The sequence below is a fragment of the Strix aluco genome, chromosome 3 (assembly GCF_031877795.1).
Source record: "Strix aluco isolate bStrAlu1 chromosome 3, bStrAlu1.hap1, whole genome shotgun sequence".
Lineage (NCBI taxonomy): Eukaryota > Metazoa > Chordata > Aves > Strigiformes > Strigidae > Strix > Strix aluco.
In genome coordinates this window covers 93,934,848-93,962,632 of record NC_133933.1, presented here as the reverse complement: position 1 = coordinate 93,962,632, position 27,785 = coordinate 93,934,848, and the positions used below count along the sequence as shown (strand labels likewise).

At 37.9% G+C, this 27,785-nt stretch overlaps 1 protein-coding gene across 1 annotated transcript in view; it reads right to left on the bottom strand.

Moving 5' to 3' along the window:
- The window catches only part of ME1 (malic enzyme 1), a 185,590-nt gene that overhangs the window by 39,513 nt on the left and 118,292 nt on the right, over positions 1 to 27,785 (bottom strand). The window contains exon 7 of the mRNA XM_074819678.1: positions 1,771 to 1,880. Coding sequence (XP_074675779.1) covers positions 1,771 to 1,880 — 110 coding nt within the window. The remainder of the gene's footprint in view (positions 1 to 1,770; positions 1,881 to 27,785) is intronic.

Genomic DNA, 27,785 nt, shown 5'->3' with positions numbered 1-27,785 from the left:
AAAAGATACTGAAAGTATTTATGGGGATATGATGACAAACAACAGAGATCAGAGCAGACTAAATGCCTCCGCTTTCACTTCTTGGAAGCTATATAAGCATTAAGGATGGAGATCACACAAAAGTCCCAGACATCGTTTATGAAAATATCAAAAGACCCACAAACACAAATTAGATTGCAGAAGCTGAATAAATTAAAAGACTGCACAAAGCTGTACTTCTAAGGAAGACCGATAGCTGCTACAGCAGCTCAGCCAAAAGTCAAACAGATATCTTCCAACAGTTTTGAATGTGAAGTCACCTCCTTCTAAGGTGCATGAGAGAGAATGCAGTGGTTTTAAAATGCATCTAGAGACACAGAAGACCTTCTCAGCTTAGTTTACCCATATCTGGTATGCTGTTGCTAAAAGCTTCCCTTCAAACTACCTTCTAGTTGAGTCTCTTTCTGATTTGGGGCGAGGACCTTCGTCCTGCAAGGAAGGAGAATTCCCTGTGGGAGCTGGGTGTCTGAACAAGTAGGGAAACTTCCAGATGCTGTTTGGTCTGCTGTATTGGACTGCTGTAGCCATGGCTACACTGAGACCCTACAGGGTAAGAAGCAACATGCTTTTTACAAAGGCAAATGACATTTTATAATTAGTTTATTTCCCATCTGGGAATTTGTCCTCCATAATCTGTTTCAGATGCAGGAACTCAGCCAGGCTTGTGACAGAAACATAGTTCATGTGGCTAGCCAAATCCCTAACATCAGAAAGATACAGGCTATTTGAATCCACCATGATGTGTTGAGTCCCTGAAATAAGACCCAGGTCCCAAGAATGACTCAAGAATGACTTCTGGAAAACTCAAGCTCCTAACGCCTGGCTTAAAGTGTCATTGCAAACTGTTAGAAATGAAGACAGTTAAACTCCCATTTTTGATCCTGTCACTGCTGAGGATCTCCATCTACCCAAGGAAACATGAAGGGATAAGAGGCAGCTGGGTGCCCAGGGTCCTCCTTGGGCATCTCTTCAACAGTTTGTCTGACTTTAGTCTCCTCGCAAGGATGGAGCCAGTGCACTTACTGCCCTAGAGAAAGTTATTTTCTAGTGCTCTTTTTCTGACAGGAAAGAAGGCAACCCAAGCAGCAGCATCCGCCACCTCAGGCCTGCTTGTCTTGAGTGCTGGGGGTATCCCCCTTTCTGACACTTCCCATCCTAGATTTTTTTCCTTTTGCCAGCTGCTACAAATGATTCAGATGGGAAAGCAGAGTCAGGAGGATAATTTCCCTCTAAAACTGAATGCAGCCCTGAGACTGCAAGGAAAATTAGAAGGCTATTTAACTGAGTTGTCAGTTTAAGAACTGAAATACAGTTTGACATTTACCAAGCAAGCTCCATCACATGGAGGAACAGTGGAGCAGTTGTCACTGCAGTGACAAAAAAACTGAGGGAAGTATAGTCCAGGCTTGAGCTTTGACATTTGCCCAGAGATCTGAAGTTAATCATTTATATGGGAAAGCCATTCACACTCTAAACTATTAAAAAAACTCCTGAAGAGTTAAAATCTAAATAAAGCATGAGGCATAAATGAAAAGGGAAAGGTTAAGAGCAAAGACAGCTCACCAGAAACACATGCTGAGGAAAACCAAAGCAAAATGTGACCCGTACTGAACATCTTCAAATATCACAAGAAAGCTGATACATTTTTTTTCCCTGTGGTACATCAGTTAAGACTCCTTTTTCTGGCTTGTGTGCATCACAAGAGTGAAGAGAAGAGAAAGAGTCTGTTACCTTGAATGTCATCATTGAAAGTGCAATACTTGTTACGGTACTTATGCAGGAGACGGAATGCATTAGTATTAGCAAAATCCTCAAATTGAATGAGGCAGTTCATGCCATACCTAGAAAGACAAAAAATGTGCATTACATTAAAAATAATACATAACTGTATACTAAAAAGCTATTAAGATTTGCAGTCAGATTTTGAATACAAGCATAATATATGATTTATACATCTACTAATATGTTTCTGTTATATCCTGTATCTTTACATTCATATAAATTATCTAGAAGGCATAATTAGACTACTAATATGCTTTACTCAGTTCTAAGTTAAGAATAACAGATCAGGGGAAAAGGCCTTCATCTCTCTGCAGACATCTCAACAGAAGTCTTCGCTGAGCAATTCTGGTAGTGAGCAAAAAAAATGACCCCATAAGGAAGGTAGTAAAAAGCTAACAGATTCAGAACATCGATTTTATTTTATTGTCATTATGCAGGTCAGTAGAATGATAACACTGACAATGCAATGCTCAACCGTTCTTATTATAAAAGAGGTATTGATCAGAAAATCTAGACAAATGATAAGCATGTGAGAACACTTTAAGGAAGTAAAATGATAGCTGCAAATTTGAATTGAGTTACACTTGACTAACATACACTAGAACTTTAGGTATATGCAGAAATTAGGTTATCTACATTTCTTACATCTACTGTTTCACTGGATTGTCAAAACTGATTTTCTGATATGAATAATAGAGGTTTCTCAAACAGTAAGCTGAGAAACAATGTTATCATCCATTTCAATGTTTTCTCATCCGTGTAGCTAATGAAACAATTCAAACTGACATTTCCTATAGGACTTCAAAATCTCTATACAATGTTTTGAAAATATAGTATGCAGTTGCGTCAGATGAACAATTTCTATCATTTAGCTGATATGACTATCTAAGTCAGTTGAACAGCATAGGTAAGTAACTTTTGATGAACCTTGTCATAACAGTCTCAAAGTTAATGCCAGTCACTAAATTTCTTGGAAACAATTTACTGTGCTACCTTGCTGCCTTGGATCCACCGCGTACCAAGGCTGCAGTGCCAGCAGGGAGCAAACAGCAGCATTTTTCTAGTATAGGTGGGCGCCTATGTGACTTCAACAGGCATAAGGCATCTCAAATACAGCTAAAAATTATTGAACAGAGGAACACAAGAGTATTTTTCTTAAAAAATTAAGGAAACTCTAGACTCCTGGCACTAGACTCATATGCCAATACCTAACAAGTAAGAAATTACCCTGGTGTGCCAATAAGGTTGCTCCTAAAATGAAAGTTAATAAAAAGTTAAATTAATTTAATATTACTATTATGCATCCTCCAGTCTTTAGATGCATTTCATAATAGTACTGTCTCTGGATTGCTTGCTTCCCATATGGCATTTTCAAATACTTTCTTAAAATAAAAACACCCCACAAAAACCCAGAAACCACTGAAAACATTTCTAGACAAAAATTATGTAAAGACTGAATTCAAGCTCACAGCATATTGGCAACAGGGAAAAAAAACCCATAACTTGAATATTGTCAATCTCACATGGGGAAAAAAAAAAGTAAAACATAAAAAGTTTAAAATATAGGGTTAGTGCTAAAACTGTCTGTATAAGTTTGGATCTGGAAATACCACATAAATGTTATCCCACTGTGGAATAATATTACAAGAAAAATCCTTTAAAAAAAAGTATTTTAAACTTACATAAACCTAATGGCAATTTGCACAGACTAAGGAACGATTTGATTAAAACTTTAAAAAAAAAATTGCATTAAGGTGTTGCTATGCAATTGTTACCATTAGGGTCTAAGAGGGCAAGATCTCAACAGCACATGTCCTGTTTGAGCTAAAGGAGGTTCTTCCTTATCTGCTAACAGCACAAATCCAAGAGAGACAGTCAAGCAGTTCCTGCTTCATCCAGAAAAGCAATTCATATGTATACTGAGCAGTTCAGTAAAAATAATCTACTCTAGTGTTAATCGAGCTTTTCTTTAAGCCATACATGTGTTTGGCAACCACGTTAAGCGAACCCATCAATATATAAAAAAAGGACAAAAATTCCTGTGACTAAATTAATTTCCATGGAAATCACATATTTACAGCCATATTACAATTAGCCAAAACTACTGGGATTCCACTGGCAGGAATGGTAATCCCTGCTGAAAATAAATACAACCTCAGGTTTTATGGAAAAACCTGGACTTCTTCAGCAGCATAATGACAGGCAACTAAAAGAGAATTTGGCAAGTCAGTAATTCAGTACAGTAAATCACAACTAAGTTCAAATACAAAACCGGAGCTACTTTTCAATAATTAATTTAAATTTCTATCTGATTCAGTATCTGACATGAATTTCTGTGATACCATAAGGGTCCAGGAGCTGACAGTTGGATAATAATATGAAACTAATGAGATTAACACTCTGGAATCCTGGAGCTTGGTTACAAGTGTTTCTTGGATGTCATTAAGTCAAAGTCTGTTTCTTTATTTTACCATATATTACATTCCATTTTCTCATCTGCATTTGATTTTTCTCCATTTTCTTACCCATTGCCTTTGTAGGCACGGATCAAAACTCCCTGTGAATTATATTAAATCAGTGCCCCTATAGAAAATACTCATCCTAAACTGGGGATACTATCCATACTAAACCTCTGAGCAAGATTTCATGGCTGTTTAATTAAAATGGAAAAAATGCAGGCAGTCTCATTCTGTGCCTCTGAGATTTTGGTAGAAAATTTATAAGCAGTGTTCCTTTTCATTGCAAGTGTTATATGTGACACCCAGGTAAAAACCTGAGACTTCAGTGTTGCCCATGACCAGTAGTACCTCATAAGATTCCTGACGTTTGAGGTCTGTATCCTCAAAAATGTCTAATCAAATCCAGCCACTGGGTACACATGATAGACAAGAAAATGACACAGTGTTTCTCTGCTTGGAGTATTCCCATTGTCAAAACCACTAACAGATGAGACATACAGATGAAGCAATACAGAATAGTTAACCTCTGGCATTCCAGAAAATCCCCTTGCAATAATGAACTGGCTACACAGGTGCCACATGGTTCTGGAAGCAGTGAACATACCAAAACAGCCATCAATTCTTCTATGACTTCCACATCTTACTATCGCAATCACTTACAGCAGGAAGTTGAGCCAAAACCTACAATGATGTTCACAGTCAACAGCTCAGTTCTGCTTGCTCTTCCATATCACTCTGCAATAACCTTCCACCCCTATCGCACTCTGATGGACAGTTTTAGGTTGTGGGAAACTATTTGAATCAGACCTCATGAAAGCAGAATGTCTCTGTACCTCATACCCTATCGTCATTGCACATTTTCAGTTTGGAACTGCATCTCTTCATAGGTGGGTATGGTAGACAAGTGACTGCTGGATGAGAAGGGAACCAAGCACTTTATTGCTGGCCCATGTCCAGTCATCAAATCCTGTTGTGCCTTCCAAACCACTCAAATTCCAGCAACTGTGGGCCACTACAGTGCTGTAATTCATGTTATCTTTCAAACATTATGCAAAGAGAAAACAAAGTGTAGAGCTATACTAAATTGTGACAATCTTAAAACATCAACACTTTATACAGATACAGCACAGGTTGAGTTCATTGAGTTTCATCTGATGACACTGATCGGGTAGGTCCAGAAGCAAGTAACTGAGATTTGCTATAAACAAAATCATCATATTTAAAACCACCATTGAATGGTTGTGGTTGACTGTTACAGGGGGCATGTTAAAAGCAAAAGGCCTGCAGTTGAGTGCCAGCAGCTGCAGGCAGGACAAGAAGATTAGCAGGCAAATTCACAAGGAACTGTCACGATAGAAAACACTGCAAGAGATATTTTTCCATATTTTATAAGTGTGAAATAAGGGTGTTAACCTGTGTACTGCTTATATAAGCAGCTGAACTTGATCATCATATACCTTAGGAGAATTTCACTTTCCTATTTGAAATGTTAAGGCACACACATTTAAAATGTAACCTAAAATCCTCTTAATTTGAATGTGTCTCCAACAATAGTCATGGGACTATGTGGTTACAATGCTGCAATCATGAGTCACATACAACATATCTTTGCTTGCCCAAAACAGAGACAACATTTCTCCAGCTATTACTACTCTTGACCCCAGGATACGTAGAGGATAACTGGGGAAATGGAGAAACACATAGCTAACATGCATCTACATACTGAAAGATGGTACAAATAAATGGAAGAGAGAACCTATCCAGTGGGCATCAACTGTCTTAACCAGAACACTTGAAGAAAGGATGGCTCTAGTCCTAGATTATCCAAAACTGAGAAAACAAATTAAAGTCTAGGAGACGTTCTTCCTCAGTGTGCAATCATAAGAAATGCCCTAGTGAATTCTTAACTATTTTCTTGCTCTGGAAAACACTTCTCTCATAGCAATAGCTTGGCTTGAGTAGCCTGGCTAGGACTGCTGGATTCTTGCAGGCAAGTGTTTTGTAGCCGTGAATTCCTCTCTTCCGCCTGTTTGGGATCTCTCCCTGTGGTAGCTGATTAAACGTACATAAATCATCCCTAGAAAGTGATAATCCAGATCACTGTTCTTCCTTGTAAATCCTGTTTTGTCACCCATGTCTTTTTGTGTACTTGGATCTTAGTCTTCTGCTCCAAGTCATACAAGCCTGCTCCAGCCTGAATCAGGATCCAACTGGACAGAAGTTCAAAGCCATCTTTCCTTCTTCTGTTATGGACAGAAAATACGGACAAGAGTGGTGGCAAGCATGCAACATCAGATTTGTCAAGTATGGGAGGCAAACGCTGGATAATGGATTAAAAAGAACCATCTCACTGAATAATGCATGGTTGCCAGAAAACACTTCTCCCAATTTGCGACATATTTTGTGTGACAGTCTTAGCTTAGTTTTCCCCATTTATAAATAAATTTATATTCAATTGTCTGTGACAACAATTTTAATCTTTCAAATCATTCTACAGATTATATCTTTATGTAACAGGCTGGAGAAAAATGTCCACAGCTCTTTAACCATCTCAAATATACAGTACTAGCATTTTGGCAACCTGATGCTCTTAAGAACCTCAAACAGGGAAAACCCTCAAGAATCCAGTGGGAGCTATAAAAGATTGGGCATCATTTTGAATTCAAACCATATGATCAGTAAAATCCATGCTTACTTGTACAGCTAAGAAATTTTTCTGGAAATATATTTGGATCATTTGTTCTTACTGCCAGCCATTGTTTTGGAAACCTTCCTAAAGGAACAAGTGGTTGCTTTTTAGGTTTTTAGAGTTTCCAAAATCCTATTTGACTATTTGCTTTCTTCATATGGGCCTGGAACTGAAAAAGCCTTGGGAACCATCAGAAGTGGTTGCTGCCACCCATTCCTAAGCAGGAGCAAAACCAAAATGATAGCAACATTGGCGTTCTCTCCCTTGCCTCATGCGTCACACAGCCGCTCCACCAGCCAGAACCATTTATAGTGCATCAGGACGATGTGGAAATCCATCACCTTCCTCCCCACTCCAAATGCTGTAAGCTTGTTCATTTCCATACATCCCACTGCTCAAAACAGATATGGCCACTGCTGTGAACTCCTCTTTGTGCCTTTCAGCTTTCATGAAAGGATGCCTTTCCACCTTCCCTCCTGACAGCTCTTACAGCATGGATGCCTTCTCTTTCTGCTCTCCCCCAAGGTACCTTTAACTTCGTTTCATAAAGCAACCAAACTGCTGCAATGAGGTCATGTATCCAACCCAGCACCTCTTCCACCACAATTTTAACCTGCTGGTTAAGTTCAACCAAATTTGACTGACAGGGAGAGAGTTTTCCACAATAACTGCTACATATATGTTCTGTGGAAAAAGGTGGCCAAGATCAAAAACCTTCCAGCAAGCACTGCAGCCACTCTGAAGCAGATGGTACTATTCATGCTGCCTGTCTAACACCCTGATGTGCTACAGCTGCACAGGACACAAATCTGTCCAAGGTGTACTCAGCTCCAGTCAGTGCTACAATGTAAATACCTTCCCAGAAGAGATATAATTAAATTACAGATAACTTTCTCTCTCTGTCCTGAATTGGATCAGAAAGTTGGAGACAGGACACTCTTCACAGGAAGATATTTTTTAAAGAACTTAATAGAAACTGTCAGCATCTCTGCTTTCCACATGAATGACCCTATTTTATTTTTTTTTTCCCCTGCAGGCAGACATTTTTTTATTTTATCTACAGAAAACACTTACTTTCTTAGCAGTATTTTTCATAGCCATTTTCTGTTTCCAAACCAATCCTTGCCCCGATGAGCTCAGTACATATCCAGACTAGGCATGGGAGTAGGGAAGACAGCAGCATTTAGCACCCACCCTAGTACCAGCCGCAGACCCTTGCTTCATTCACATTCTCCTTAAGGAAACATAATTCTACAAAAAGTTTCCATGTTACTATTTCCTGGCACAACCACAGTGCTACAGTGTTTGCAGTGCAGCCTTGCTTTGTTCCAGTGTTTCTAACACTCCTCTGCTTGCTCTTTCCCTCTCCAGAACCAGTTTGGTGTTCATCTCTATGGCCTTTCTATCCCAGGAGTAGAGAGGAGAATGGGCTGGAGATGGCTCATAATTTCCCCCTTTTTTTAGCTCCAGCCAACATCACTGCTGTTGGATTTTGCAGGCCTTGGGAATAGCAAGGCTTAGAAGCAGAGCAGTGCTGAATTAGGAAGGTCTTGTGGTTGGTGGTCCTAGAAGTTGTTGCTGGTAAGCAGAGAAGCAAAACCAGATTCTCTGTCCACTATTTACTAAAGGTCTTCTCTTATGCAAAAAGGTGATTAAATAGAAAGCTTTTTGTGGTATACTAACATAAACAATTACTACAAGAAAAGGATGGTCTTTTTTTAACTTAATTCTTAATCACCTTGGTTGCATCACACTCTGTAGCAAGGTCTACTATCTCTTTAAATTGAAGTCTTAGAAGTCCATCCTACTGAAACATTAAGTTGAAAACACTTCTAATTTTGTGTGCATTTTCAAAGTACTGTTAAAGGATTAATATTGAGGGTCACTAGAGAACCTGAACTAGATTTCTTCTACTTCAATAGCTTATTGAATTAACTATCAGATGTCTCAGGGCTGTAAAATAGAGAGGCTGTGAAATAATTAATTGTAAGTTACCACTGTTGTAAAGATTCATTTCTTCTTGTTCCAAAAATACTCATATTTTATTTTGGATTTAGTTATTTGTTCTCAAGGACTTCACACAACAATGTTGTCAGGAACTGGGCTTGATCATAACTTTGACTTTTTCAGTGCACATGTATAGAGTCTTGTAACAGAAACACAAAGGCTGGTATGAATGAAGTATGAATGAAAACGTATGCACTACTGAAAGCAGCAGTAAAACAAAGGTGAAAACAGTGGCACACACATGGATAACAAAGAACAAAGTTAACTGCAGGAAAATTACGAAGTCTCGTTTACATCAAGACAAGCAGGCCTGAGCTCTGGCAAGGCCACAGCACAGTCAGCTCCTGGACCAGGACCCTGCACCTTGACAAAAGCAGAAGAGTAACAATAGCAATACACTATCACAGCATATCACATATGTCACTCCTTATCCTATGGGCACAGCAAGAAGTCATATTACAGTCTGAAGAAATTCAATATGAGGACACACACACAAATGGACAGCAGACTTGCCTAAAATTTATGGAGGCTGGAGTAACCAAAATCCTGGGGCAAAATAATCATGCCAGCATAGCTGTTGGATCCTAAAGGCATAAAAGATCCATATAAAACCAAGTTTATGACCACTCATCACCAGGACCCCAGAAAAAGTACAAAGGACTTGACAGCCAGGGCCCTTCTGCCTTCAGTGTCACACACGAGCCATCCTGGCCAGACCACGTGAACACATGCTGATGCTTTGAGTTCACAGGTGTGAGACTGAGTAAAATAAACTCATTTAGAGATTCTGTAACATAAACCCACCTCTCTCTTCTGTAAGTTCTTGAACTGAGTGCTGTAAAATTTATTTCCTATGGTGGACTGCATCAAGTTGCCTCCTCTCCACTGTGAAACAGTCCCCTCAGCAGGAAGGTGGCTGGATGACACAGTACTGAGATACAGTATAATGCATGTTATACAAATAAATTATACTTTTGAAATTTCACAAAGTCAGACACAAGCCAAACTCTTACACTCAGTCCCTGACATACACAAACATCAGTCCCAGCAGACTAGATCACTGCCATGAAAAAAACATACCACACAAACTTCCACAAATGCAGAGGTGCGCAGGCTTGGCTAATGCTCAGGTTAAATCTGAAGAGGAAGCAAATTATATTGTAAATTTTTGGTAGTTTTCCTCCTTAAAAAGAAACATTCCATATGGATTTGAAGTAAACAACAAACTGAATTACTGTGATGTTTTCTCATGAATTTGTATTGGTTCACTTGTTATCTGATCCTGACCCCACATAAGTCAAAAGTAAAACTTCAGGAGCCTGAAAGTGTAATTCTACCTCTCCTAGCTATTCTACTGCTTTTTCCAGTGTTACCACTTAGCTGCTTTAACTGTGACTTAGACCAAAGAACAATCTCAAATTACCTTCAGTTTTATATTCACTTAAAGGAGATGAGTGCAGATTTGAGACAGATCATCTGAGATTTTTTTTTTTTTTCAGTCTCTTCAGTTCTTTAGAGACTTGGCACTGTGACACTTTTGGCTGAGAGAGGGAAGGGTACTGAACAGATGGATTGGTCAAGTGTCTGAGCAGGCTAAATCAGAAAAACAGAGAATTAAGAAAGAAATCCATCTCAGCTGGAAATACTGAGTAGCTTTATCCCTCATTAATCTTTAGCTGTAGCTAAAGGTGTGTGTCACATCTTGCCCTCCCAAAATATAGAGGGGTCCTCAGTAAGCCCTTTGAGCTTACTTTTTTATTTTAATTAAACGGCTTTATACTAAACCAAGAAAGAACTGCTGTTATCAAAAAAAAAGCATATAAAATACATTACACTGTATCATAAGTCACCCTACACAGCTTAAATCACATGAATATGGTTTCAAATGAGTATCTCTTGGTCACTTCATGACTATAATCTTTAAACATTTGTTAAAAAGTCAATGATTATTACTATCTGGTTTAGACTGTCAGGAATTTTACTTTGCCAAGAAAAGCATCAGAAAGGTTTTCCCTGTGTTGGCATGCACCTGCATATTTTACAAATAACACTTCTGATATTCTAAATTTTGATGAAAGTTATCAAAAAGAAATAAATACAGCAGCACTTCAACAGTGGTCAACAATAGCATACGGCTGTCACAGGGGAGTCCTCTATAGATCTTCTAAGATGGTATATATATCACTATTCATAATTACTGTGATTAGTGGAACCATCTACTCCAAGAAGCCTGGATTCCTAAGTCTGGACATGAAATGTTTCTCTGGGCAAGTTCTCTGATTTCTGTATTAAAATGAGAGCTGCACTTGGAAAAGGTAAAAGTTCCCATTTGACTGCACAAATTAGATTTGCATTGACTGTGTGTACTTTAAGGTGGCATTTTGCTTATACCATCTGCATCTTATTTTCTTAGAATGAACCTTCATATCTTCACTGCCCAGACACTAATTTTCCCCACTTTCCAATTCTACACCAGAAAGTTTCATAATAATTTTTCAACTGTATTTAACTGTGTCTAATAGCATTTAAAAATACTTCAATGAAAGCTAATTTATTAAGGTATTTAACTTAAAAATATGAGAATTCCAGCATGGATCAACAGGATTATTCCTTTGCTTTAACTGAAGTGCATACTTTGATGCCTTACTGAATCAGGCCTGAGTGATTTATAGCAAACGCAATGCCTTTTTCAGAAAAGATACTGCATCTTTTGCCAGATCCTAAAGATTGTTAAGTGGCTTTAGGAGGTTAAAACAAGATGCTTGCATTTGCTTACGCATTTGATTATATTTGTATGAGTTTATAGATATTATCTCTAAAATAAAAGATGCAGTTGTAAAGCCAAATTATTCCAAAGCCTGGGGCAGTACATCTGCTCTTTTCCCCTGCTACTTAAGGTATAATGAACAGATGGAAATCTTGCTTCTACCACTGACAGCCTTCACCTTGACCGTTAAAAGGCAGAAATGTGAAATGGAGGCTGGTAACAGCAATACTTAAAGTATTTCTGACAGATTAAATACAATCCATAATCTTTGTACTGTTTGGTCATTTATGAAACACACTTCTCCCTCCCCAAATTCTTGATGGTGTTTTTAAGGCATTAAAGTATCTTATGAACCTGCAACACCAATTACACTTGAGAAAAGAAGCATATTGGAGGCTAGACCAAAGAAACAGAGAATGTACAATTTAAGGAAGAAGGAGCTTACTATTTTCAAAACATTATTTAGACGGAATGCTATTTGACTTGAGGAACTGTGAATATTACAACAGAATATCATAGAATCACAGAATGACTGAGGCTGGCAGGCACCTCTGGAGGTCATCTCATCCACCCCACCACTCAAGCAGGGTCAGCTAAAGCAGGCTATGCAGGACCACGTCCAGACAGCTTTTGGATATCTTCAGAGACAGAGACTTCACAACCTCTCTGGACAACCTGTGCCAATGCTCGGTCACCCTCACAGTAAAAAGCTTTTTCTTAAGCTTAAACTTCTCTTACATTTAAGCAATGTTTCTATCTATTTTCTCTTGTGCTGTCACTGGGCACCGCTTATAAACAGCCTGGCTTTGTCTTCTTTACACCCTCCCTTCCAATATTTGTACACAGCAATGAGATCCCTCTGAGCTGCTGCTTCTCTGGGCTAAATAGACTCAGCTCTCAGTCTCTCCTCACAGGAGAAGTGCTCCAGTCCATCATCTTAGTGGTCCTTCATTAGTCACTCTCCCCTATGTCTCTCCTGTACTGGGGAAGGCACAACTGGATACAGTACTCTAGGTGAATATGGATGATAAAATTTAACTAACTACACAATGTATAGAGCATTAATTATCTGACATAATACAAAGACCTATTCCTTCTCCAATTAGGCAAGGCAAATTTTGCAGTGTGACAATTTATATGTAAATAATGAGACAATGAAATCAAGGATAGAATAGGGTAGTATTTTGGCTAGTTTTTTGGTGTCAAACACACTTTCATTTACATTAATGTCTTTAGAACTAGATCTAGGTGATCCATACTGTAATTATGAAGAAAACCCTTTACGGTACACAAAATCAGTAAGTCCATTATGACTAGACTTGATGCAGTGGTGGAGTCCACATCCCTGGAGGTGTTTAAGAGTCGGGCTGACATAGCGCTTAGGGATATGGTGTAGTTGGGAACTGTCAGTGTTAGGTTAATGGTTGGACTGGATGATCTACAAGGTCTTTTCCAACCTAGATGATTCTGTGATTTTACTGACTCATGAAAAGAGGCTCAGGCATATGAAGTAATTTTCCTAGATGGGTAAATACATGGGTCAAGATCTAAGTGAGCAGGAGAAGATGGACAAGGGTTGAAAGGCAGTGTCACATCTCATCTTAAGCACTCTGCAACTGAATTGCATCTTATGCCTGGGGTGAACACTATAGTCTTAGGCACCGTGGAATGAATGCCCTTGCAACCATACACAGGGAGAGAAAACCAGCATTATCTTCAGATGCTAGTTGTGTTCGTATGGACTTCTGTATTTTGGACAGAAATATGGCAGCCTGGTCTCTTGTGACACACTTTTCTTCCAGAGTCAGTCTATAGGATGCCTGCTTAACAGACTATTCTCTCAGAGCCCTACAAAGAAGAGGAACTTCAGCTTCTAGTCATCATGCTTAGAGATGATGCTGAAAGACCAAATCTCAGGCAACTGGCAAAATCTCCATGTCTGTGCTTTACCAGCTTCCCTCGTATGCAGGTCAGCAGTGTCAAAGACTAGAGCCCAGAAACATGGGATTCCTAGGAAAATCAGTATGTCCTTGAGCACAGCAAACCTTAGAAGATTTCTGATCCTAAAGAGGAAGGGAAGATGACCTATTCCAGGCAGCTGTTCAGTTCCACTCTGACTCAAAGGAGAAAGAAAGCAGCATGGAACATCTGTTACGTTGGTATCAAGATAGTTCATGTGGTTTATGCCCAGCACTGCATTAGAAAAAGAAGTCTGCCCAGACAAAATCTGAACTTATCCTGTGTGATTTTAAAATTCTTCATAAACATGCTCTGATGATGTAGTTTTTGCCACCATCCTGGTCAGACATTATTTACTTTGCCTGAAGTCAATCTCACTGTTTTTAGAGATGGCATTACTCCAGAAAACACAAGATCAGTGTGCCACAACTCTTCTGTAGTCTAAATCTTGTGTCAGATACAGGCCCAAAGGACACCCCAACTTCCAATTTCTCTTTTGACTCTTTTCCAAGAACACCATCTACATGGGCTCTAGGATGTTCTTCTGCAATATATCTTAAGCATTTGATCTTTTTTCCCTTCCACTCTACTTGCATTCTTAAGATCATTCAGACAATTAAACTATATGACTAAATGTCTGCTCTCCATTACATACAATCTAAATATCATGGGAAGACAGGTCCAGGGGCAACTAAATAAAAGAAGATGGAGAGGAAGAAAGAGAAAGCAGCATTTATCCCTCCACTGAGCCCTGTAGGAATTAATGTTTAGGCACAATGTTATTAAATATTTATAACAACAAAAACATGGGGAAAAAATAAAATCATTACTAAGAAAGTTTACACATGACACAAAGATTGAGGTTGTCATAAATTATGAAACAGTATTATCTTGTAAGCTGGGTAAAGACAGAAATGTATTTATTTCAATGTGGCCAAATGTAAATTTATAAAGAAAGGACCAAAAGTGAAGAACTCTATTCTGGAAAGATATATTTCAAAGAAAGCTATAGGTAATGGACATATACCATTGCTCAGCAAATATCAAAGACAAAAAGGTTAACACAAATAAGGGCTGTACTGATAAGGGATTATCAAATAATAATGGAGTAATCTCACCTTTATATTTGGCATATTATAACCAGTGCTATAGTACTCTGACTATTTCTGATGTCTACAATTAAAGAATTAAGTATCAAAACCAATTGACTCTAACCAAATGCCCCATTTTTAGCAGAAAGTCAAGCTAGTTTACAAAAATGTTTTTTGGTTTTATAAACTTCCAGTACACTGAACATGTCTAGAATAGTGCTTAAATAACACACAATTCCAAACATTCAATTATCGTGACACACTTAGTGCTCTACAAGATAGTTGAAAGAACTTTCAAAAGGTAGGTTTTGAACATTAATCTGAAAGAAGCAAAAAAAGGTTGTGCTCCAGATGTAACAGGGGAAGGCATTCCTCATTAAAGATGAAAAAAAATTCCTCAAGAAAAAAAATGAAAAAAACCCCAACCAACAATGTGGTGGGTAAAGCAGAGATGAGATAGAGGTAGCAATAAAACTTTAATGGTGTAGAACCACGAAAGAACAAAAACTATTTTGGTGTAGTAAAGCAATGCGCAGCCAATGAGGACACTGTCTAACAAGGAAGTGTGAACAACGCGCAGGAGAGGAAGAAGAGTTTGGCAGCAGAATCTGGACTGCCTGGAAGGAAACCAGATATGTATTATGAAGGCCAGAAATTACCGTAATCCACAAGGGAGATTATCCAAGCCTATAAATGTTTTGAAATCTTTTCTAATAAAAGATAAGCGTAGAGAAGAACCATGCCCAGGGAAAGACATGAGATTCATCTTACACATCCTAGGGAGACTGAGAGCACTGTTACTTCCCTTGCAGAAGCTGGGTGGGTTCTGAGTAGCATTGCTAGTGCAATTTAATTTTTCAGCTCAGTGCTATTCAGTAGAAATTAAACAGCCATAAAAATAGGTAACACTACCAGAGCACATCACACAGAAGGTACCCCAAACCAGAAAACATTATTAAAAGGAATGTAAGTATGTGTTCAGCCACACTCTTTAGTTCCTGGGAATGGTGACCTGCTGTTCCTCAGACAGCATCCTTCCTTCTTTCCATCTTTCTGTGTTTCCCTGAGCAGTTATATAAAACAGTGAGAATCCAGATTACAGCTTCCATACCATGCCTTATTGTAAGAGGATCAGGGGTTGTCTGAAGATAGATGCACCAGGCACTTTTGGGTCACGTCAGAAGACTACCATTCTGTATTAATAAAAGCTTTGCCAATCAGCTCTGCAAGTGAAACAGCTACCCAAATTAATAAATCTACATTTAATCTGCAGCAGTTGGCACCAGCAAGCTAAAATAAATCATTATCTTTCAGAAGAAAAGAGAAATTAAAACAAGTTCAGAAGGGTTGCATGGGCTCTACGTAGTTGCCTTTAAGAAAAATTCTCCTAGACTCGTGGTCTAAAACCTGAGCACTTCTCACTCAAATATAAAGCATTTGCATCTCAGCACACATGGTGTTCTGACCAATCACACCAACATTACAAAACCGGGTTGCAACTGTTTGGTTGCTCTCTGATTTCACATGTGATGGATGACTCTGGTTATTCTGGACCAGGAAAGGAGGAGCTCACAGGGGAAAAAAAAAAACCCACATTCTTAGACCAGTGATCACAGAAAATTAGGTCAGAAGTATATCACAAATTTTCAAACAAAACTTTGTACTGATGAAATTCAGTATTACATGTTTAAAGATAAGAAAGGAAACAAAACAGAGAGCATACTTTTCCAAAGTACTCCAGTAATTAACTATTTTGAAAATATTACCCAGAATTTAAGGGAAACTCACACTTTATTACTACCAACTATACAAATTTTTTCTACAGCTTTACTAATATGGTTTATATACGTCACAATGTTCAAAGGTCTACACAAAGAGTAAGCCTTCAAAGACTAACAAAACCCCTTTTCATGGCTCTTTGATACCACAAAACTTGCTACCACTATTAATATTTAAATTACGTCAAGACTTCACGTATTAACTTCAAAATCACTCCTGATTGCACTCATACTTGGGAAAAATTGGAGGAATGTTTATAAACTTTGCCACAGAAGTGGAATACTCAAGCTCAATAAAATGGTATATTTATAGGAGTAATGTTTTTTCCAGAAGTCATCATAAAGAAATAACAGTCGCTCTTGCTTTCATTGCAGAAACAGGAGCTTTCTGAAATCCCTAGAGAGAAAGGGAAAGTATGAACATTGTATTTTACCGTGAAAAACTGGCAATGCTTTCAGCTGACCTACACTGGATGTATTATTGCAGCCTATACTAGTGGCTATGGTTGTGTTTTATCATAATGAATTTAGCTTTCTTAAAAATTGCCTTTGAAGCAATTTCAAACTTTTTGGTCCAAACTGTCTCACTGGTAAACTTATATTCAAATATTTATTAATAATGACTGGAAAAAACGTTAATTGGAGACAAAATTAAGGTCCCAGAAGTGTTTTAACTCTATTTTAACATTTTAAACAGGTGGTTAGAAGTTTTAGATGGCTCCGCCTCATAGTCTCCTCAAATATTCAAGATCCTGGTGATTATATCAGTGATCTCGAAAGAGTAATGTATAAAATTATAGCTCTTATAATTGGGGACTAGGTGAGAAAAGGAAGTGGCTGCACACTCCTCAGAACTGTTTATAATCCTCTGCTAAGACCAATGCTATCTATCCTTTTCACAGTATTATTTAGGCCTTCCTCAGGGAACCTCAGATGTGTACCAAATGGTCTCCCAATTTCTGGCACAGAGTGAGGTAAGAAATTGATGTTTAATATGTTATTTTTGATTTTAGAGGCAGCAAACTAATAAGATGCAGTTTTTATCTGATTTTATTTCAGGCCATTTAGAAACTAATGATACATCCACACTAGGATCCCTGGATACTACTGTAGCATATAAACTTTGCAGAATATGCGTGCACTTCAAATTAGCTGGCTCAGATACCACCTTCAGTGTACTAAGAAAGTAGGATGTACCAGACAGTTAAAAAGAATATTTTTTTATGTTCTTTCTAAATTCTATTTCTATCTATATTATTTGCCTTTTTGCATATAACTCACTTATTTCTTGGATTTCTGCACAGTAATCCAGCAAAAAAGCTTTTTAGTGGACATGGTAAATTGGTTTTTCAGAGATGAGCTGCTGGAACTCTTACTGGATTCAGTCACTGTTGAAGATGCACAGTCTTTCTGAAACTAGATCCAGGCCACACCTTTTTGGAAGGACTGGGGGAAATCATGAAGGAAAGAAATTTATACTAATTCCAGATTCTCTTATTTTGGTGTTCAAAGTAAAAACCTTTCTGTTAGTTGTAATTACTGGTAAATTCTATTACTAATCATTCAAAGTTATTAATCCATATGTATTCCAATGACTTTAGAGAACTGGATTGTTTTAATAGGTATGTTCAGCATATCTTGCCTGAAAAAATACATCTCAGTTACTTCAGTAAGTTTAAGTAAGTCCCCTGTTCATGATTTATTGATTAGAGATCCATCTGCCTTTTAAGATTAGTTAATATCCCTTCTTACTAGCCAACAATCTGATTTCTTGTTCTTTGTTGTCCTGGTCAGTATTAAAATGTTCACATCCATACTTAGAATTGCTTGGTCTACTTGAGTACCCATTATTTGAGTGCGTTGCATGCAGAACAGCATAGCACCTCCTGAGATTGGTCTTACTGGAGCAGTTTAAAAATGCCAGTTGATAAAACTTACTCTTCTTTACGGTTACTCATGCACAGAACTATAGAGTGGGATTCCCAGACTCCTAAGTCCACCTTGCATCCCAAAAACCAGCATCTTAAAGCACAGACGAAATTAAAGAATTTTGCTTGCATAGATGAGTCATTCTGTCACCTCAAGCCAGTCAGAAACTTAACTTCTGGAGTAAGGAAAAGGTATTTAATAGGATTTGCAGACAGCAATTGTGGATATGGGAAAAATATGGCGAAGTATTCTACTCCTGTTCAATGTGTACACCATGTAATCGAGCCCATAATAAAGAAAATCAAAGTAAAAGGTGTTTGGTTTTTTTTTCCCTGTAGTGCCTTCTTGAGAATAAACAAGTTCAGCTTGAGCTTCCTTAGCATCGCAATAATTATTATTACACAGCATAAAGCAGAACATCTGAATTGTCTGTGTACTTCCTAGGACTGAGTTTTCTGAAAGAGGTCTGATAACATCTTCATGGTATTAGATTACATAGCCTAAAAAAGTAACCAAAGGTTAATTACACTTATTCTATAATAATTATTTTATCTATTTCTTTCAACTACCTTTCTGAAAGCTATTTTCCCTGTCACTCACTTAATTCACATGATCTTTTTAAAGGCTATCAACCTGTTACCTGTTGGGATGACAGCAAACACAGAACACCCACAAAAACACTGTGTGATCCAACACCCTAATGGATGCCTGTGAATGAGTGAACCTGCTCACCCTACTCCATCTTCAGCAGTAACACTGGATAACTCTCAAGATACTTAATTTTGCAGAAATGCAGGGAAGAAGTAGGTGGAAGATGCTACAAACATTTTGATCTGGACCCCCTTAATGAAAAGTTACTGATCATTTTTTTCTTACACAAGATAGCCTAGAGCTTGGCAACTATATTTCTCCTTGGTCCCTAAGTCTCCAAATTCCATATCTTTGTGAGTTAAAGACAGAGCTAAAACTTGGTTTGATTAATATTTTTATTTGCTGGTAGGCTTTTGTAGCCAAAAATATAAAAAGAGTCAGAGTGATTACATCATGAGATTTGTTCACACTGGCAGGATCATCTGTACTTTAAAATAAAAAATGTAAATAGGAAGTAAATAGCAAATGTCTCTACTCACTGCCAGTAAACAAAACTGTTTCAGAACCATGTATCATATTCAATAATGTGCTCAAGCAATACAAAAGGTAATGAAGAGATCATTGCTTCTACTTCAAGAAGTTATGAAAAAGGCTGACTAAAACATAAGAACGGTACAAGAGAGAATAAGTGTTACACTTTGAAACTGCCTATTTGCTTACAATTGCAATGTTCCTTTTCATAGATTAAAAGGGAAACTCATATATGAGAAAATGGTTGGGAATATCAGACTGTCCATCTATCCTACTACTAAAGTACCTTGTATTTTCATAATTTATTTTTGTGATCTGTAATAATCAGCAAAAATTATGATTTATGTGGCTTATATTAATGAAAATGATAAATTGCAAAATGTATTTTTCACAAGCTTTGGGGAAGCTGCCATCTGACCCTAAGCACTTAGTGAAAGGACGACCACCAAACACGAAGACTGCAGTCGGTAGGGGATCACACCACTATTGAACATCCTCCTTCAGGATTCTGGAGGAAACTCCTCCAGAATTCAGGAAAATTTCTTCTTACACAGAAACCCAGCCAATTTCTTTTTGTTTTCATTTGTCTCAGGGCTCTGACAGGCAATGATAAACTGAACTCAGCTGAAAATTAGGATCAGATGGTGAACCGAGATTAGTTCTGTAATCTTCTCACAATTTGACAATGCTAGCAGAAGAAAGTATCCCCTCATTCTACATCTCTCCCCATATGATTTAGGAGAGTAGATCATCTGGACCAAGCCATTAGCTACTGTAATCAGGGGGTTTTTTTGTTGAATTTATTTAGTTACTCATCCAAAGACATTGACACTGGGACAGATATTTGGTCAGGAAACACATATCCATTACACTGCTTCCCTTCCCCCACTTCCCTCAAAAAGGCCAGGAGATATGTACAATAACTATAGTTGTCTGCAAAGTCTCTTCCCTAGAGATGGGAATAATGAGCTCTTGGAAATGTTTAAAGTCTACTAAATAAGAAAAGCATCTAGCAATGATCTGGTAAAACAGTTTTAATGCCATGAGATTCCACTCAGTATCTCCAGTACTATTATTTTTAACCGAAAAACTAGGACTACAGCCAATTTTATACTTCTGGAATTATTGTTTTAGAAATTTATACATATATACACACATGTATCTTTTAAAATGTCTACATTTCCTGGCATTCAATGTAGACAGTTAGTGCTTCAAATCTTGACAAAATTCAGCTAAATAATCAAGTCCCCACCCATCTCCAAATATTTAAAGTATAGATGTGTCCAAAATATTTTAGTTTTCTTTCCCTTTGTTTGAGGTATTAAAAAAAAAAAAAAAAGCAGCACATTAAGATTTTGCAAATTCATCAATATTATATCATTTATGGGATAACAACTCAGAAGAGTGAGAAGAGACTGTCTCTAGGGATTCCTCCATGAAGTTCCTTGTTGGGAACATGGATAATGCTGTGAAAGTAGTCACAACATTTACACACAGTGAAGAGAACTCAGCTTATGAGCTACTGCGTAGCATAAAGACTAACAGTCCCCACACAGAGAAAACCTACAAATAACAGCTCTGGATGTCCATTTGTCAACTTCCAGATGTTGTTTCTTATCCTTCAAGCATCAACAGAGGCTAGAAGCATCACAAAAGCTAGCATGCACTAGTCGAACATGCCCAGAGTTGGGCTCTTAAGTGTAGCACTCAGCAGCTAAAATTTTTCAAAACTTGGCTCAAGTCTCCAGCGAAAATTCCAGAAGACTTCTGAAGTCGTGAGCAATAATGCCATGACCTGAGCTCCAACGGAATCTCCTCTCTGTGAGGAATAGTGACACTCTGGCTTTCACTCTATCCTACAAAAATGCCCTCATTAGCTCTCACCTTTCACCTCTAGTCCAAGAAAATCTCTACTGCCCTTTTCGTAGTTTCAAAGTACTTTGAAGAACTTCTTAATGGATCAAAATGGTTTTTAGATGCTGGAATCTCATATTTTTCCAGATATTCTTGCAGTGTTTGCTAGATACAAATTTGAGCATCGATCCAGTGTCGCTGTAGGGGACAGCCTTATCTTTGTGACGAGAGAAAGACAACTTATTCTCCTAGAAGTACAGGCTATACCCTAACCAGGACTATCTGGACAACAGCTGATGTCTGAAAAAACAACAATTTTTCAGACTGCAACACTACAAACAAACTAGAGAATTCATGTTTACATTAACACTGAGGCCAACTCCCCACCATACTGCAGCATACAAAGTGAAAAATACGTACTTCTCTCAAAGCCAAAACTCACAGAAAGTAGAAAAGTTCCAGATAGAAAGGACCTACAGTGATCATCTAGTCCAACTGACCACCTCAGGGCTGACCAAAAGAAAAGGCATATTATTAAGCGCATTGCCCAAAAGCCTCTTAAACACTGACATTCTGTTTTTCTCTTTGGTCCGAGGGACAGCTAGGAAAAAGAAGCATGTTAGTGCAGAAGTAAGGCTGCAGAAAATTCAATGTTTAGCTGGATCCTTTTAAACACGTTAGGTTTGCAAGTCATTACTTGACCAGAGCAGACCTAACTGGGAGAGACCTAGCAAGCTCTGAAAAAGAAGGGCTGCATCCTAGACATTAAGACCAGATGGTTGTGACATGGAAAACAGGTGAGATCTGTCACTGGGAAGGAGCAGCTACACATACAAAAAGAGGAAAAAAGGCATGTGAAGCAAACCTCACTTTCTTAAATACATTCACATCAATTTACAGCACAACTCACTGATAATGACCATACGCTTTTAACCATAATTTTATGTTGCAGCATCAATGTCCAAGTAATACTATATATTAACTATATAAATGCTCCCCAGGTTTTCACTTTTTATTTTTGTTTAGTAGTAGGGTATGTGACTACAAATATTTTAAAACTAAGTATGTCAAATCTGGAATTTTACCAGCAAAATTAATAGTAGTGTAGGAGCAGTCCTTGGGACAGTAGGATATGTGGCAAAAGTCCTAAGTCGGTATTCACCACACAATCTTTTTTTTGATATTTTGCAGAGTTTAAATCATAAACAGATGTTTGTGGAAAGAAACTCTGTCTCCTCTTTCTTACATACAATGTATTAATCACTCTAAAATAAGACTATAAAGATAGTATCTTGCTGAGTCCTTAGTACTTAGCAAGGTTACTAAATACTTCATTTACATCCTGTTTGGGACAAAGCTTAAGAAGCAAAATTTGAGATGCTTCAGTGATCTATAAAAACAGTTATAAAAACTATTTAAGTATTTATACTCAAGGCTGACAAAAAGAACTGATGCCCCACCATGTTGGATGGTGGCAGAAGACAGAATCTCTGCCTTCAAGGGCTACAGATCCAAAGAAAAGAAACCATTCTGTGTCCTTCCTGGGACTGAATATACAAGCAAATTAGTTTGAGAAAGAATGAACACAATTTAATTACATTATGACATTCCTTTATTATTTTAATTGGGGACAGGGTGGGACCTGTGCTGTGCTATAACAGAGCCAGCCAAGGAATCAAGGTTGTGGGACAAACCACAGCCAGCAAGAGCATGACAGAGACAGCAGAAGTTAGAAGATCCTGTAATGAAGTAATTAAATAACAAAAACAATACTTTTAGAAAACCTCAGACTCAGAATCACGAATCAACAGCCCAGAAGGATATGAAGGAGGGAACAGCTGTGACATAGAAGGATTAGAGATAATTACAGGTAAGAACAAAAATGGGTAAAAACACAGGTAGGATTAGGATTGAACAAACCTCTCCAGAGAGAAGCAGGCAATAAAGGAGGAAGCAGAGTTGGAATGTACAAAGTCAGTCAGGAAGAAAAGGCAACAGGATGAGATATCACTGGTAGGAGGCAGCTATAGGAGGCAAGCAAAAACAGAAATATAAACAGACAAAAAATGTGGAATGAGTGAGTCAGTGAAAAGTTGCAGACTGTTATTACATGCAAGCAAGCATTTCAGAACCCTTAAGTATGATTTCCACACTGACTTAAAGCTCAGGCACTGCTCGGACTGCAAAGCTGCACAATATTTTGTGCTAACCAGCTGCAGTAGATGATCTGCTGCAGACAGCATGAGGATTCATTTTCTCATTTACCAGTGAGGTAGGGATGCTGTCATGTTAAGTAAAGAACATCCAAGCCACATCACACCAGACAAGGTTATTGTCTTTAACAGCTTCTACCACCTCCCCCGGAAGGAAAAATTCAAGCTGACCACAAATAATTGTGCCATGACGTTCAAAACCTAACTAAGGTCTATACCATATTAGGGGAAAAAATATGCAATTTGTCATTCTGCCATCAGCTGCTGGATCAGGAATGCTTAAATCCACAAAATCTGGCAATTTTTTTTTTTTTTTGGATGCCATCACTATTCTTAATCCCCAGCATTGCTGTGATAGAAGCTGCAGTCATTTAGTGGTGGTGTAGTTTGTTCACTCATAATGGTCGCTACAGTCAGGGATCTCAGCTACCATTTCATAGCACAAAAAGTGTAACCCACCAGTGGTCTTCTCACACATCACAAGAAGAACAAAGCATAGAAAAAGGAAACATCAAATTTTGCCCAGACAAGGACCATCTCCTCTGGTACTATCACATCCTCCTTTTGAGGATAAAACAGTCATGCCTGCATTAGAGACTCAAAGTGACACCTCTGAGCAGCACAATGCTGGACTTAATTACCTAATAGCTAAATGGGAATAAAGAAACACAAACATTAAGCTTATTCTAAGTGAAGGAACACAGGTTCCTGTAAATGTGATATTTAAACAAAGTGTTCAACCACAGGCACAATCAGCATCCAAGCATCAGGTGCTGTAAATGATGAGTGTCCCTAGCACAGGTGGTAGTTAAGTTTATGACTGCTATAAACTGAATGACATTTCACAATGATAAAAACAATCTAAGCCAGGTCTATTTTTGTAGCATCAGCACTGCTCAAAACTTCAAAATTAATTCATAGCACTGTCTTGCTTTATAACTGACAAGTGGGTAACATGCTAACACTTGTTTTTTGCCTCCTACTTCTCCCAAAAGTCAGTCCCTTTTACATTCATAACTACAAAAAACTGCCTAAAACGAAGACTATTTTCTTTTTTTGTTAACATAATTACAATGAAAATGGAATTGCTTTTCATTCCAGCCATTCTTATCCAAAGGAAATATTTACCAATGTTTGTAAATTTGATTCTAGCAAACCTCATTTATATATGCTGTAATGTTGCTAGTCTTCATGTACAAACATCGGCAAGTCAGCTTCTCTGGGCCTATGTTAAAAGCACCTATACGTCCATATTTGACTTCTAAAGTTGGACACGGGAGTGGAATTTAATGCCTTCTCTAAAAAAACCACTTTTTTCTTTGGGAATAAGCACAAGATAGCCTTAGCTGTTTCTCTTAGAATGATTCAACAGCTCCAAAGTCACTTCTGTAACCCCAGAGAAAACATGCAGTGGAAAACACCTAAAGCCTGTGCAGTTTAATTATTCTTTATTTTTCATTTTTAAGTTTTATCTTATAGAACTGGGCATTTGTTTAAGTCTCTTCAAATTTTTGTTATATATTTAGTGCCTTTCTTAGTTTATATCAGTGCTGTTAAATTATATACCTGAAACCCCATTAAAACGCTTATATGCAAACAATGGTTTCAATGACACCAATACTAAGGCACAGCACATTATTTAAAACCCCAAGCCCCAGGAGCAATATCACTATGTTTATCAGCCAAAAAAGTAACTGAGGTGGATTTTCCCTTTTTTTTTCCAATCACAGCAGGATTTCTAACAAAGAAAGAAGGCAAGGTGACAAAAATGAGATAACATTCAAAAACTGTTCTATAGTACAGTGTGGCAGCACTTACTGAAGCTGAAACTAGTTTAGTGGTTTCCTTTGGAGCACAGACTATGTTCTTTGTCAAGAATCTGTTTTGTCCCATGTTCTGTAAAGTCGTCATTTGACATTGCCTCTGCTCCTTAAGCTAAACCTGCTGCCAAGAAGTCTCAACTGAGAAAACACTATAGCCCCAGTAACCTTTTCAACTGCTTAAGTGCATATTAACTCCTTCTCAACCATCTGACCTCCTGCCCCCAAAACAGAGAGTAGAAAAACCTGTTTTAGCACCTAATTCTAAAACATGTTGTGTAGACCCTTGAGGCCTAGGAAACACAGCCATTTCCTTGTCTTCTACTCTCAACTTTTCTCTATAACATGCTTTTGTATCAATAGCTGCAATTACAAACTCCTAAGCAAAACGATGCTACAACACATCCTGTGGAAGAAGAGGTTTTCCACCAATGCTGAATATTTCCAGAAGGCACTTTTGAGTTCAATGAGGGCATATGGGGATTGACTCCAAGAAAAGTATGACAAGATTTTCTTTATGAAATCACTGTAACAGGAATATTGTTGAGTATAATTTCAGGATAAAGTATGGCAATTTCTTTCCTGGGCGGGGGGGGGGGGGGGGGGGTGGGGAAGTAGTCCCTTGGAAGTCTACATAAACACCAAAAATCGGGTTTTCTCAAGACCTGGGCAAACTCAAAATGATTCTGAGCAAACCTCTTTTATATATGCTGTAATGTTGCTAGTCTTCATGTACAAAATTTAGTGTGTCCCCATAATATTTAATATATTTTTTAAAATAAAACAAGAAATGCTACAGCATGTTTTGATGTTGATCAAACCTACCTTTTAAAATTTCCCAATTTATTAAATTTTGTGTTTAATATTAAGGAAAAAATATTAAATGATATTTAGCCCTACAAAAACCCTGTGATACTTATTAAACACAAAAATTTCATTCAGACCAAACTTGGCCCCAAGTCTAAATCAAAGGCCTTAAGAATGCACTGTTCACTGCAGCCCTGTGTTTGACTTCTACTAACAGTCCAATCTAGATCTCTTAATTTGTTTGTCAGCACCTCTGCTGAAAAGGCACCTCTTATTTAAAAAAGATGTATCCCACACTTCCAGCGAATTAACAATAACATCAGCAAAGGCATGTAGCACGCCTCTTCCCACCTCCATGTCAGTTTTCCTTCCTGTGCCAAAGACCAGCATCAAAGTATACCTGCCTACAGAGCTCAAACGACAAGGCATCTGGGACGAAAGAAAAGTGGTGCCAGTTCTTGCATTCAGAGACCAACACACAGAAGCTGCCTGCTCAGACGGTCGTGTCTGCTAATGCAATCAAACAGCACAGCTGTAACTTGATTAATTCAGGTAGAAAGCTTATTGAAAATGCACAGAGGATGCTATAAGCCACGATCCCCTCATTGGTTTTATTTTCGATTTTTGGCAAACAAGTCACTCAAATGTTTTTAGGATAGGAGCCCACAGCATTTGAAAGTGGTGCTCCTGCTAGGTGGGGATACTTTGCAACTGATTCTGACATCAAGATCATATTCAGTATTCCTCATGTATATTATTTCAAAAATGGCCATCATGCAACAACCAGCATATGCTGGCATTTTAGCTAAGTGCAACAGATGAGCAGCTGGTTCCCATTTTGAAATCTGATTTAGAAAATATACCAAACCAGCTGCACTCAGGCACTCCGTTCTCTTAACCTGAAAATACTGTTCTTTAAAAATATTTTCCATATATAATTTACAGCTTCTATACTTTTCTGGCAAAGAAAAGAAAACAAATCCTAATACTGTGTAGTCTGGCTTAAGCTGAAAAATCTTTTTCTACAAATTTAGAATCATTAACAAATTTAATCGAGCACTTCTTTGTAACTGTTATGGCATTCTTAAATCAGCTGGTATAAATGTGAAGGATCAATTATTTAACTAGCTTTTTTTCCAGTATAAATTCAGTAGAATCATGGCAGTCCCACAGCTGAAGAAATGTAGTATTCCAGAAGTTAAACACATGCTCAGATCATCATCAATTTTTCAGAAGAAAAGATTAATCAAACCATTTTTAATAAAACTCGATACTGTAAAAAGATCTCTAAATGTCTGGACCATTATGCCTGGCCACAGAAGTGGACTCCATAGGTTTTCAGATGACTCCAGGGTCAACAAATGCAAAACTTCTAAGAAGGCAGGCTTTCTATTCTGCATCTACTGAGAGAAGGTTAAAAAAAAAGAAGTCCATTCATTTTAATGGTGCAGGACTAAAGCAAGTGGACT